This window comes from Sarcophilus harrisii, chromosome 4 (genome assembly GCF_902635505.1).
Source record: "Sarcophilus harrisii chromosome 4, mSarHar1.11, whole genome shotgun sequence".
Taxonomy (NCBI): domain Eukaryota; kingdom Metazoa; phylum Chordata; class Mammalia; order Dasyuromorphia; family Dasyuridae; genus Sarcophilus; species Sarcophilus harrisii.
Genome location: NC_045429.1, coordinates 208,181,676 through 208,196,155, shown reverse-complemented (window position 1 = coordinate 208,196,155; position 14,480 = coordinate 208,181,676). Strand labels below are relative to the sequence as shown.

General features: G+C 33.7%; 1 protein-coding gene across 4 annotated transcripts in view; it reads left to right on the top strand.

Moving 5' to 3' along the window:
* FUT9 (fucosyltransferase 9) overlaps nt 1–12,481 on the top strand; it is a 262,897-nt gene extending 250,416 nt beyond the window's left edge. For all 4 annotated transcript variants that reach the window (XM_031964510.1, XM_031964506.1, XM_031964508.1 and 1 more), the window contains one exon: nt 9,341–12,481. In XM_031964510.1, the coding sequence (XP_031820370.1) occupies nt 9,349–10,428 (1,080 nt within the window). In that variant the 5' untranslated portion in view covers nt 9,341–9,348 and the 3' untranslated portion in view covers nt 10,429–12,481. The remainder of the gene's footprint in view (nt 1–9,340) is intronic.
* The last annotated feature ends 1,999 nt before the right edge of the window (nt 12,482–14,480 follow it).

The window sequence follows — 14,480 nt, the reverse complement described above, 5'->3', positions numbered from 1 at the left end:
TAAAAGGCAAAATTCCCTGGGGCATTCATTGTAACTTACTTTGACTTCAGGGAAATTTTAATCCCTTTATTTTCAGAAGTACAAATAACTTGTACCCCCTAGAGGTGAGAGAGAAAATTATGCTCTCTTCTTTGTCGTCTCAGATATGTTTCAAAAATGAAGTGCCTCCCTGGTTGATTCCAGTATATGGATGTGGCAGCAAGGCCATAACTTTTATGTGTAAAAGCAAAGTTCATGGACAGTCAAATGAAAGTCAGAAAGTAGGCCCTGGAAAATCACCATAAGGAAACACTCCATCTGTACCTTACATCAACTACAGCCACATTGTCTTTGTGTGGTACATGGGCCAGATTACTTGGGGCCTGCTGCCAAATCTGATTGCTTTAAGTACAGCAGAGGCAGGTAAATAAAACTGCTGAGGTGAATAAAAAGCTATAGAGGCTGGGAGCTTCAGAGGGAGTGCAAAGAGAGGAGAGAGAGAGAGAGAGAGAGAGAGAGAGAGAGAGAGAGAGAGAGAGAGCGCAAAAGGGGAGATAAATGGGAAAGAAGTAGATCAAGTCCCCCCAGCTGAAAAGTGAGTTTCACAGACTGTGAATATGCAATGTATCCAAAGAAAAGAGCTTTGGAGTTTGCAAAGCAGATGAAGGGAGAGATCACAGACCAAAGGCAATTTATACAGTTTGGGACCTGAGAGGAAAGCAAAGAAGAGGGCATTTGAGCTGTCAGAATCAAGGAGATGTCATCCTGGAACTGCAAGTTGAAATGAGACTTGGGAGAGTAAGAGAAAATGTACCAATTTATGTAAGCGAGTCCTTCAAGAACTACCCAGAGGTACTTAGGAAATTAACTAGACTAGAGAAAAACTATAATACTCTAAAAGGTAGATGCCATGTAGATGAGTTAAAGTCTTCCTTTAGAATAAGAGATTCTAAGGGTCAAGTCACTTAATCTCAGGATCCTTACTTTTCCTATATGTAAAATGAGGGTTTGGGCAAGAGGGCCTTTTTGAGGTCACTTCTAATTTTAACTCTATGAACTTAACATCTTTTGAAAATGATTTTTTGGTGCAGGAAATGGTGATGGTATTCCAAGAAGCTTTTAGCTCTTGATTTCAATTGGTATGTCTTTGAACCCAAATGAGGGTAAGACTCAAGCCCTTCCCAAGATTATTGAGGGAGATATTGGGAGAAAAGTACTGAAAAGGAAGAGCAAAAATAGAGAAATCTTCAGACAGGAGTGCAGAGGAAGAAACCTAAGCTCAAATCAGAGGATTAATTGCTATTAACTATCTGAGAGATCTTGATCAAGTCATTTCACCTCTATGAAACTTATTTTCCTTGTGTGTGAAATGGAATGGACTAATTAATGATTTATAAAACTTAAGGTAAACCTAGTTTTACCCTTAGAATTCCAAGATACAAAAAAATTGCAGTCTAGAAAAATTAAAATGAAGTGTAGAGCTATGATCCTATAAAATATTGAGGAAAAAGAATTATTACTGTTAATACTTTCACTGCTCTGATATCAGAAAGTTAAGCCATTAAGACTCAATCGGGAAACTGACTAGCAGTGATCTACTTTTCAAATTTGATGAACTTCAAAGTACTTATTGTCATAGTTAGCAATATAGATTTAAACAGTAGTGATACGAGGTGTATGTGTGTGTGTGTGTGTGTGTGTGTGTGTGTGTAGGCTTCCAATTTATTGATAGGTTGTCCTTGATTGTTTTTTTTTTTATGTGCATGTGTGTGTGTGTTTGTGTGTGTGTGTGTGTGTGTGCATTTCTAGGAACCCAGTTTCCAAAAGCAATGATGAATTTTCTAAATTTTCTTCTGAAACTGTTGATTAACATTTTGTTTCCTGAGTTCTCCATGGCTAAAATGTTTTTGTTTTTATATGTTCATAGTGTTGTCCCTTCTTGTATTTTAGAAATTTTAAATAATGAATTATTGTTCTAAAATTTGCCTATATTTGAAAATTGTTATCTTTTATACTGAACTCCAATAGTGTCTCTTAAGGTAGAAAAGAGAAAGTTCATATTAAGCAGAAATAATTTGGAAATTTATATTTTTATTTTCATCTTTAGAAAAAAAATTTAAAGCCTTAAGAAAAATTAATTTTCCCCATAGTATGTGATTTGAGAAATATTTTAATAAAATTCATTTTAAACAATGTAATCTTTTCTCTTTTTCCACAAGGCAGTAAAAAGATTTTTTAAAAACCCTATCAGTCCTAAGTATAAAAGTCAAACTCAGTGATATGTTCATAATGTAAATTTTGTCTAATAACAATTATTAATAGCTATAACTTAAAGAAAGTGAAACTTTAAAATTATATGTTGTCCATGGACTTAGAAAAGGTCTCTGAGTTCTTACTGTTCCCCTACTTTTCCAGAGTTACATGCTTTTCCAAGTTTGTGGTGTTCTACTTTCACTTAGAAATCTCCCAATTGATGATTAACATGTTACCTAGAAACAACTGATTTTTATGAAATTCTGAGTATCACTAATTTCAAATACCTGAAGCTTTCTTTAGACAGCACACTAGTATCTTGGTAAAAAATAAATAAGGCAATATATCTTGTTAATGATAGAAACTAATTAGATTCTCATGTTCTTTGAAACTTTATATTCAGTCTTTCATTTTTGGACCTTTGGCTAGTTATCTGATTAAATGGTCAGGTTCCCACCCACTTAACATGATGTTACAGTAAAGTAGGTTTACATATACATGTGCACACACCTATACATACACATATGTATATACAGTTTTTGTTTTTGTTTTTTTCCTCAGATACATTGTTAGGATAACTTCTTACCCACTTATTCCTTTTGAGGAAATTGTTACAATAAAGTCTAAAGTTTTTAATCCATCTAATTCTACTCCTCCACACACTATCTTTGCCTTAAAGATCTACAGTTATTCCTTTCACATTGCAACTTTCCCTATCACAATTTCAATAGATTATAGATTGATATAAGAAATTATATGGGAATTTATGGGGCAGTTTTTCAGAACCTTCAGAGGAAAGGTGAAGATTCACAGAAAATACAGAAATTATATAATATTAATAAATTATTATGTAATACTAACCATATTGTTTTGTTTTTTTTTCCCCAACCTAAGCCTGTATTGAATCTAATGCTCTTGGCTACAAGTTTAGTACTCTATTATAATAAACTAAGTAAATTGCTTTGAATTCTCTATATTATTTGTAGGAGGAACTTCAATTGGCAGATTCAGTCCATCTCCCTTTTGCTTTTCCTGGCTTTAAGATTCAACTTAAATCCCACCTTATGTAAGAAGTCTTCCCCAGTCTTTCCAAATGTTAATTAACACCTTCCTCTCTGAGATTACCTTACATGTATGTGCACTTATCTTGTATGTACTCCCTGTAATTAGTGAGTTCCTGTCCATTTGGCATAAGTACCCAAGATATTGATGTTCACTTCTCTTGCTGTTTTCCCTCCTGAAGTTGTGAACTTTTATACCTGCCCCTCCCAGCCCTTCCCCATCTTCTCAGCCCCCTTCATATTAGAATTGAGGGTCCTTGGAGCTAGGACTATCATTCTTTTTTGCTTGTGTTTTTATTTCCAGTATTTTGTACAGTGCCTGGCACATAGTAAGTGCTTGTTCAAAAAAAAAAAAAAAAAAAGCCCTTTCTTCCTTCCCTTCCTTTCTTTCTCTATTCTTCTTTCCTTTCTTCCTTCCTTCCTTCCATCAACCTGGTTGCTATATAGATAAAAACTTGATTATTGAATTATTGAATAGAAAAGAGAGGGAAGAGTCTAGGATGATTCTGCTAACGGGAGAAGGAGGAGTAAGAGCATATCTATTTAGGATAAACTTCTGCTGTGATCTTATTCAGAAAAATTATTTATATTATTCTGTTTATCCAGTAAGGTATTAGGACAGATAGATAGGTAGATAGGTAGATGATAGATGAATAGATAGATAGAAAGAAAGTCATCTGGTCTCAGAATCTAAAGCTGAACCAGCAGACCTGAAGCTTTAGCAGAGAATATATCAGTTGCAAAGGCTTTGGTCCCAGAATCCATCACTGAAAGACCTATTTAGTTTAGTGAGACAAGATTCATCACCAGAGGATCAGTTCTACTTGCTAGTAAATTCAGTTCACAAACAGTTCTAAAGCACCTGTAAGTACTAGGATGGACATTGGAGATACAAAAACCAAAAATTAATCAATCTTGCCTTCAAGAAGTTTAACTTGTATGGAATATAAAATGGGAATGGGTTTGCTACACACGATGAGGTAAGTCTCTTAACCTCTTTGTGCCTCAGTTTCCTCATCTGTAAAATGGGAGGGTTTTGTACAGTGCCTGGCACATAATATGTGCTCGTTCAAAAAAAAATCTGTTAAATGAGAGGCTTGGATTCTGTAGTTACTAATTTCCATTCTATTGTAAAATCTATGATTCATACAAAGTAATTTCAAAGAAGAAATGTTGATACCTCATGGAGCAGGAAAGAACTCATCAAAGAAGTTATAGTTGATGATCCTTTGGGGTTTTGTTTTTGTTTTTTCTTCAATTTGTTGTTTTTTTTTTTTTTAACATTTTTAATTAAAGTTTTGAGTTCTGAATTATATCCCTTCTTCCTTTCCTCCTCTACCTCTTCCTGAGACAATAGGCAATCAGATATAGGTTTTATATGTACAACTATGTAAAATATTATCATAGTCATTTTTATACAAAAAGACTCAAATTTCTAAAAAGAATGAAAAAAAAAAAACCAAAATGCTTCAGTCTGTATTTAATCAATATCAGTTCTTTCTATGGAAGCAGGATAGTATACTTCAATATTAGTCCTTTGGTTGAGTCTTGGATCATTGTATTGCTGAGAATAGCTAAATCATTCACATTTCTTCATTGAACAATATTGCTGTTACTGTGTACAATGTTCTCCTGGTTCTGTTCATTTCACTATGCATCAGTTCATGTAAGCCTTTCCAGGTTTTTCTGAAATCATCTTGCTCATCATTTTTTATTGTACAATTCCATTACAATTAATTACCACAGCTTATTAGCCATTTCCCAGTTGATGTGGATCCCTTTCATTTCTAATACTTACCCATTACAAAAAGAACCGTATTAAATATTTTTGTACAAGTAGGTCCTTTTCTTTTTTTTTTTTTTTTTTTTTTGTGACTGTCTTTAAGATAGAAATCTAGCAGTGGTATTGCTGTATCAAAGAGTCTGTACAGTTTGGTTGCCCTATGGGCGTAGTTCCAAATTGCTTTCCAGAATGGTTGAATCAGCTTACAACTCTACTGATAGTGCATTAGTGTTCCAGTTTTCTCACATCCCTTACAATATCCAACATTTTCCTTTTTTGTCATATTAGCCACGCTGATAGGTGTGAGATGATACCTCAGAGTTGCATTTCTCTGATCAGTAATGATTTAGAACATGTTTTCATGACTATAATTAACTTTGATTTTTTTGGGGGGGGGGCTGTTCATATCCTCTGACCATTTATAAACTGGCAATTGACTTGTATTTTTTTTTTTTTTATAAATTTGACTCAGTTCTCTGTATATTTGAGAAACTAGGCAAAGCTTGAGTAACAGGCACTGCTTATTCAAAAGAATAGAAAAAAAAAAAAAGAAAAGAAACTGGAAGAATGGTATATATAGGAAACAAATAGCAAGCCTATTAAAATGTGTGAAAGGAAATAACCTAAACTAATTAGCTGTTTTGTTGTTGTTTAATAAAGTCCAACCTTTACAACCTCACAAATCATATCCTTCTATCCTTCATTATCTCTCAAAGTCTATCCAAGTTCATGTTCACTGTTTCCATGACACTATCCATCTTGTTCTCTACTATTCCCTTTTCCTTTTGCCTTCAGAATTTCCCAACTTCAGAATCTTTTCCATTGAGTCCTATCTTTTCATTTAGCCAAACTATTTAAGCTTCCATATTTGATCTTCCAGTGAATGTTGCTGTTTGGTTGTGTCAGTCTCGCCAGAGTTTTTGTGACCCCATTTTTGGGTTTTCTGAGCAATGGTATTGTAGTAACTCGCTACTTCTTTCTCTAGATTTTTTTTTTTTTTAACAGATGAAGAACTGAAACAAACTTGACTTGCCAAGGGTCATACATCTGGTATCTGACACCAGGTTTAAACTCAGGAAGATGAATCTTTAATTTCAGGCCTAACACTGTATCCACTGGGACACCTACTTACACAGTATATAGTTTAAATGAATTTCTTTAAGAACTGAGTGATTTGATCTCTTTGATGTCTCAGAGATTCTGGTCTTCTCCAGCTCCACAATTTGAAAATGTTGATTCTGCAGGTGCTCAGCTTTCCTTATAATCCAATTTTCATACATGGTGACTAGAAAAACCATAGTTTTGATTATTCAGAACGTTATCAACAAAGTTATGTCTGCTTTTTGTGTACTCTCCAGATAGCTTTCCTAACAAGGAGTATCTTTTAATTTCATGCAGTTGCCATCTGTAGTGATCTTTGAGCCCAAATAAAATCTAATACCATTTCCATTTCTTCTGCCTCCATTTACTAGGAAGTGATAGAAGCAGTTGCCAAAATCTTAGGATTTTTTTATATTAAACTTAAAGCCAGCTTGAAGTTTACACTATCATCTCTCACCCTCATCAAGAGATTTCTTAATTTTTCTTTACTTTCTGCTATCAGTGTGGTAGTATCTGCATATCTGAGATCGTTTATATTTTTCCTGGCAGCCTTAATTCCTACTTTTCACTCATCTATTTTCACATGATACAGTCTACATATAAGTTAAATAAATGAGGTGACAATATATAGCCCTATTGTACTTCTTGGTTTTAACTGTTACTTTTTGAACCACATAAAGGTTCCTCAGGAGACAAGTAGATATTATAGGGGCTTTAAATGCTAAGCTAAGGATTGTGTAATTTATTCTAGAGGCCAAAGCAAGTCACTGAAGATATTTTTAGTGGGGTAGCGATGTGTTCAGATCTTGCTTTAGGAAGACCCATTTGGCAGCTGTATAAAAGAAGCTTGGGGAGGGAAATGACTTACAATCATGCATTGTTCAAAAAAGAGTCTAAAAATTAAAAGGTAGAGGTTCTGGACATAAAGTCATGTCAATGAATAAAGCCAAATGTTTCTGAAACCAAGTCTGGAACTTTTCATTTTAGTAAAAGATAATGACAGCTTAAAATAAGGTTCAAAGCAATGTACATATATTAACTCCATTGATCCTCACAACAACCCTATGAAGTGTATACATATATAGAGTTTTTATCCTCATGTGATAGATGAGGATTATATAAGGATCAGAGAGGTTAAATATATTGTGTGAAGTCTCATCACTAAAACACACCATAGAATTTAAAATAACACTTTCCTTGACTGTAAATACAGGACTATTTTTATGATATTACCAAAATCATCATCATAATTATCAAAGTTGGAGACCATGTGAGGTATTGGTATACTGATTTTATATTCAAAGAGGGCTAATTTACCAATTGTGCATGACCTTGGCCTAATCACCTAATTTCTATGTACTTTCAAATGAGCTCTGCATTATTGGAAACAGTTTCCATATGGGTAATTTCAAAAACAGTAAGATCCCAGATCATTCTCATAATCATTGAATAAGAAGAAAAATTGGCATTTATATTGCAGTTTTAAGTTTGCAACATGCTTTACATAAACTATGTAATTTGAGCCTCAAAACAATCATGTCATGCAAGTTGTATGAAAATTATTTTTTTCATTTTAAAGGTGAGTAATTTGAGATTCAGTTTTGGTATTTGAACCATGTTAGTATATATGAGTCAGAATTTGAACCCAGTACTCTCTGCTTCCAAGTATACTAACCTCCTTATTTATTACTGTGATGACTAGTGTTTTCACTACATCTCTTCATTTTGATGAATGACAGTAAATTTTCAAGACTTACCGCATAGAAAATTTTAGAAATAGATTAAACTATTGAATCCTGGGTCAGTGATTTCAAATAACTCAAGACTAGGTCTTATCTTTCCAGCTTTAATTAGCATAGGAAACCAATAGGGACTTGTGAGAAATTCTTAGTGAACTGAAGCTCCATTATTGTCTTAGCTGTGTGTGTGTGTGTGTCTGTGTGTGTGTGTGTGTGTGTGTGTGTGTGTGTGTGTGTGTGTTATGACCTGGGGACTTTATTATCCTTGTGCTGCTTTTGTCACTTCATGTGTCCCACCTCTTCCTAGGAATCAAAAGTAGTTAGCAGGAACACATAATCTGAAAATATACCCTTTTTGTGTGTCACGGACTTCTTTATTAGTCTGTTATTGTATTATAATATATTGTATTACAGTACCATACAATAATACTATATTACATTATTTATTGAAGGCTATAGATCTCTTCACAGAATAATACATCATAATTCATAAAAAAGAAATATATAAGATTATAAAAATAACCAATTATGAAATATAGTTATCAATTTTAAAGAAAAAGTACACAGGCTCCAAGGTAAAAAGCATCAATGGCTGCCCCTCCCCTAACACAAGTGCATCAAACTAGCATGGATGCCTGGAAAGAATGATGGATTTGAAGTCAAATCCTGGCTCTCCCACTTGCCACCTCTGAGACTTTGGACAAGTTATTTAAACTCTCTGTAAAATGAGAAGGTGGGACTAGGTGACCTCCAAGGTGACTTACAATTCTAAGCATATGACATCCACTGTCATCCATCACTACCGCCCCCAAATTGAATTTGCCATAGCTACTATACTTGGAAGATAAAATTCTCAAAGAAATCGCTGAAATATTGAGTCTTAACTTTTTTGTGTGTCACAGGCCTCTTGCACTAGCAAAACCTATGAATCTCTTCTGAAAATAATATTTTGTTGTCTACATTCATGAAAAAAAGAAATGCTAGATTTTAGAGGTTAATAAAAATGAAGATTTTTTTTTTCCCAGTTCATGGACCTCCTGAGGTCCTATGCATGGACCTCCTACCCCTCCAAGGAGACTCAAGATTAATTAAGCCTTGTTCTGTATGTTTTGATAACACTTAAAAGGTCATTTGTATTTTCTTTTCATTTTTCTTTTTTCTTTTTTGTTTGTTGGTTTGTTTTTGCTGAGGCAATTGGGATTAAGTGACTTGCCCAGGGTCACACAGTTAGGAAGTGTTAAGTATCTGAGAACAGATTTGAACTCGGGTCCTCCTGACTTCAGGGCTAGTGCTCTATCCACTGCACATTCTATCTATTCAAAGCAGTTAGTTATTTTTTAATCAAGTACATTTTTAGGGATACATAATCATAATTCATTGATCTGAATTTTTACTTTTCTTTCCTTTCTTTGTCTCTTTTACAGAAAAAATTATGACATCGACATCCAAAGGAATTTTTCGCCCATTTTTAATCACCTGCATTATCCTGGGTTGTTTCATGGCATGCTTGCTCATTTACATCAAGCCCACCAACAGCTGGATCCTTGGTCCCATAGAGACAACCAGCTCTGTCCTGAAAATGAAAAATTTCTTTTCCAGCAAAACTGATGATTTGAATGAAACTATCATATTGATTTGGGTATGGCCTTTTGGGCAGACATTTGACCTTTCATCCTGTCAAGCAATGTTTAACATCCACGGGTGCCGTCTTACCACTGATCGAGCCCTTTACAACAAATCCCATGCTGTTCTGATTCATCACCGAGACATCAGTTGGGATCTTACTAATTTACCCCAGCAAGCTCGGCCACCATTCCAGAAGTGGATTTGGATGAACTTGGAATCCCCTACCCATACACCCCAGAAAAGTGGTATTGAACATCTCTTCAACCTAACTCTGACCTATCGCCGAGACTCGGATATACAAGTGCCTTATGGCTTCATGACAGTAAGCACAAACTCCTTTGTGTTTGAAGTGCCAAGCAAGAAGAAGCTAGTGTGCTGGGTTGTTAGTAACTGGAATCCTGAGCATGCAAGAGTCAAGTATTACAGTGAGCTGAGTAAAAGCATTGAAATTCATACTTATGGACAAGCATTTGGAGAATATGTGAATGATAAAAGTTTGATTCCTACCATATCTACTTGTAAATTTTACCTTTCCTTTGAAAACTCAATCCACAAAGATTACATTACTGAAAAACTCTACAATGCATTTCTGGCTGGTACAGTACCTGTTGTGCTTGGTCCATCTAGGGAAAACTATGAGAATTTTATCCCAGGGGATTCCTTCATTCATGTGGAAGATTACAGTTCTGCCAGTGAGCTAGCCAAATATCTTAAGGAGCTAGACAGAAATGATAAGTTATACCTCAGTTACTTTAACTGGAGGAAGAGTTTCACAGTGAATCTGCCACGGTTCTGGGAAACACATGCATGCTCTGCTTGTGACCATGTGAAGAGACACCAAGAGTACAAGTCTGTTGGCAATTTAGAAAAATGGTTTTGGAATTAACATTTGCCATCTCTTGCACACAAACTAGAAGATTCTGATGGAATCTAATTCAAGCTGTGATAATAAAAAGAGAGACATCAGTCTGTGTTCTGTATCACAGCTGACTCAACCATCCTCTCTTGGGTACCTTATTTATATTTTGTCAGAGTTTTAAGAGATCAACATCAGCAGTCTTCAGCACTCAATTTTAAATTATACTGTATATACCTAATTATCTGCACTGAAACATAATTTATTGTTTACTATCATTTTAAATCAATGTTGGGTTGTTTTTTTCTTCCACATTTGGGTTAGGTTGTCAGAAATGTAAATTTGTTATTTAATTGTTGTGGTTCTACTTTGATCAGCTGCTTGATCTATTTGGAAAATGAAGGCCCAGATTATAGTATCATGTAGGATTTCCATTTAATTCTTTCCTCTGTAGCTTAATTTTTCCACAATGTAACAAGTGAGGAGTATGTCACAATTGAATTAAAATTATTTTTTTTTTGTATTCCCGAGTTTAACAAAGGGCATAGTTGTCTCTCTCTTCATCTTAATTTGCATACTATGTTTGTGAAGGCAGAGTCATTAATGTATTAAAAAGGGAAAAAGAACAAACTCTAAAAAGAATATTAGTGTGTTTTCCAGAAAGCTAACTGACCTACAATTTCATTATGATAACTTTTTAACTATATATTTTTACTCTCATTATTTTCAGATAAAATTTTGGAGTACTGTTAAAAACTTACTCACATTCTTGTGGTCCAAGAAATAGCATTTTTATTAACTTTTAACTAAAATGCCATATTGTTTCCACCTTGATAAAACAATTACAATTAAAAAGATAACTTTTCTCCCCAGCAGAAACAAAAGATATATAGAAGACATGCCAATAATAATAATGTTATCTTAATGTAAAAAAATTTACATACAAACCAATATATTTTTGCTGTAATGGCATATGTTAATATCTGAATAAATTTAAAGATGTGAATGAATATAGTTAATTTATTTGAATGGGCATTATCTTTATTTTAAATAAGCCTAAGTATCTGAGCAAAATTCTTCCATGCTTCATTCAAGTATTCTTTCTGTATGTGATATTTGTGGCCATAGTTCCTAAGTGCTTTACAGAACTATAGAGATGCCTGAGAAACAGAAGTCAAATGTGATCATTTACATGGTACATTATCTCCAAGGTTATAAGCAAATGAGAGAGGATAAATTGTAGAGAAGGGACCAAAGGAATGTGTCACTGAAAAGCTCTTTAATACTTTACTTTCATCAGAGCTTCTGGAGATTCTGAGTTCTCCCTCACTAAAGATCTTCAGGTTAAAGCTGAATAGCTTCTGGTCAGGAATATGGAATGGAGTCTACTCAGATACAGATACGGTTAGATGACTTGGGGTGCTTTCCAGCCCTTGAGTTACAATTCACATACTTGTATGTACTTTTGAATGAATTTTAAATTAAATTTTCATTTTAATAAGAAAACAGCATATTTCTCCATTCTACATAGCTAACAAAACTGAGATTAAAGGTGGTTATGATTCTGTTTTTCTTTTTTAAAGAATTTTCCACTGCCTTTTTATCTTTTATAACTACTTCATATTGGATAATAGTGACTATACATCTAATTTAAGAAAAATTCACATTAATTTATTTCAGGATTTTAAAATATGTGAACTTTGGATATATTTTTTTAAGGTATTATTTGTCATGTCAGAAAAAAATGAAAATGTAAAAACAAAGGATTGCAAAGGCATGTTTCAAAAAAGGCCTAACTCCTGAGACTAAACTTGACTTCTTTGAAAGCTTAAAAACTGAACATAATATTCTTAAATCCAATCTATTCTGATTGGTAGTGTACTTATAAATATAGAGGGGGCATCTCTGGATATCAAGAGAACAAGAATCTAGTTAACTTCTGCTCCTAACTGTCTGATTTGGGGGCAAGTTACTGTCTATGGCTGTGTCTATAACGATGAAATAATCAGGACCAAAATGGACTCATCTCTCCAAAAGAATTACATAGCTACAACCAGAAGCATTAGTTTTTCAGTTCCTAATATATTAAAGGAAATAGACCAATATTTCTGCTCTGTCTTGAGATCACGGACTTGTATAACTGAAAAGGACCTTAGAGATCATCTTTTAAGTTAAAAGATATCTTTAGATTGTTTAAGATAATGATAAAAATCATCTCTTATTTTAAAGAAGAGAGTACTGAGTCTCAGGGAAGTTGTGACTTGCCCACAATCATACAGCTCAAAAATAGCAAAGTCAAACTAGAACCCAGATTTCCTGAATCCTTGTCCACTGCTCCTGGTAAACCATGCTGTCTTGATTGTGCAGCTGTGCCTCAGTTTCAACATATAAAGAAAAGATTTTAATAAGACCCTAGTCAAATGAAATTCCATATGTAAACAGACTGACTTTTCAGAAGAAAAATATTAAATCTAAAATGTATTTGTTGTCTTTTAGGATAAGATATTTCAAGAATTTTGTTGTTTAAATGTGCTGCCAATAACATACTAAGGGAATACAAATACAAAGGAGAGCATTAATCCTCAAATAACTTTGAATAATGCTTATTGAAATTTGAAATTCCTTTAATATTATACCTTGTGAAATTCCTGTTAATATTATACTTTGTAAAAGGTATATTGATTCTTTGACATTGATTGCTGTTAATTTTTAAATGAAATTCTAAAAGCTATACATGCTTTTATGGATATAAAAATTATACAGACTACAGAATTTTAGTGTTCTTGTTCCAAAATATTATGAAAGTTGCATCTCTGATCTTCTGATGTTTCATTAAATTATATTTATTCTAAGGTCACAAAAGAATGATAGGATAACTTCAATTTTCTAAAACCAGAAGCACTGTAATATAAAAAGAAGATGTAATAGACATAAATTTGATAGACTTAAGTCTAAACTGCCAAAAAACAAAATTGGAAATGAAGACCAATGTAAACCTAAAACACTTATCTCTACTAAAAAAGTACCAGTGCTAAAACAGAATATTGGATAATATTATCTATTGCTGAGCCTTAGAAAGCCCAATGGCACTTTAAGAGCCAGCTCAAGTGGTGGGGCATATAGGAGTTACTGGTCCAGGCATTTATTTCTTTGACTTTCAGCCTCCCCTGTCCTTACTCAGCATTTCAGGTTCTTGCAAAAGCTTTATGAGGACATCAGAATGTTAGGTAGGAATAGCCATTTGACTGCCATTTTTCAAACTGCCTATCAGGATATTAAAGAAAGGTAGAAAGAAGTACTGAGAAGAGAACTAAACATTTGTTGGTGGTTCAGAAGTTATATTTCATCTCTTTTCTAATAAGACATTCTCAATTTAGAGCCTTCTCAGAGATCTACTAAACACAAAGAAATTTCAGTAAATGTAAAATGCTTAATATTTTACATGACTTTAAATAATAAAACAGCTTACAGATTTCTTCTTTGGATCAGGAAGGATATAGAATGAGTTTTCATTTCTTCAGAGGATTTTTTTAAATGAAATGTCACAGTTCTGATCTATATGCACTAAATGCAAGTAAAATTTCACATTTTATTTAATATTATGTATCCATTTGGTCAATCAATGCCCTGGGAGCCTGAAATCAACTCTTGCCTGTAGATAGTCTAGGTTTTGCTAAAACTCTTCAGAATGATGACTAAAATACTATATTTGTCTTACCTACATATGGGTACTGAATGATTATTTTGAATTCCCCTACTATGTGATTAGAGTATAATAATATATACTCCCATATTACACAAACTGTTTAGCATTTTCCATTGTATCCCATGCTTTGTGATCCCTCATTTAGAGTTTTCTTGGCAAAGATACTGGGGTGATTTGCCATTTCCTTCTCGAGCCCATTTATAGATGAGGAAACTGAATCAAATGGGGTTTAAGTAACTTTACCAGGGTCATACAGATAGTGTTTGAGGCTGGATTTGAATTCAACATGTCTTCCTGATTCAAAGCCTAGTACTCTATCTACTGTATCACCTAGCTGTCTATACAAGTTATGACATAGTAATAGAAAAGATTTATG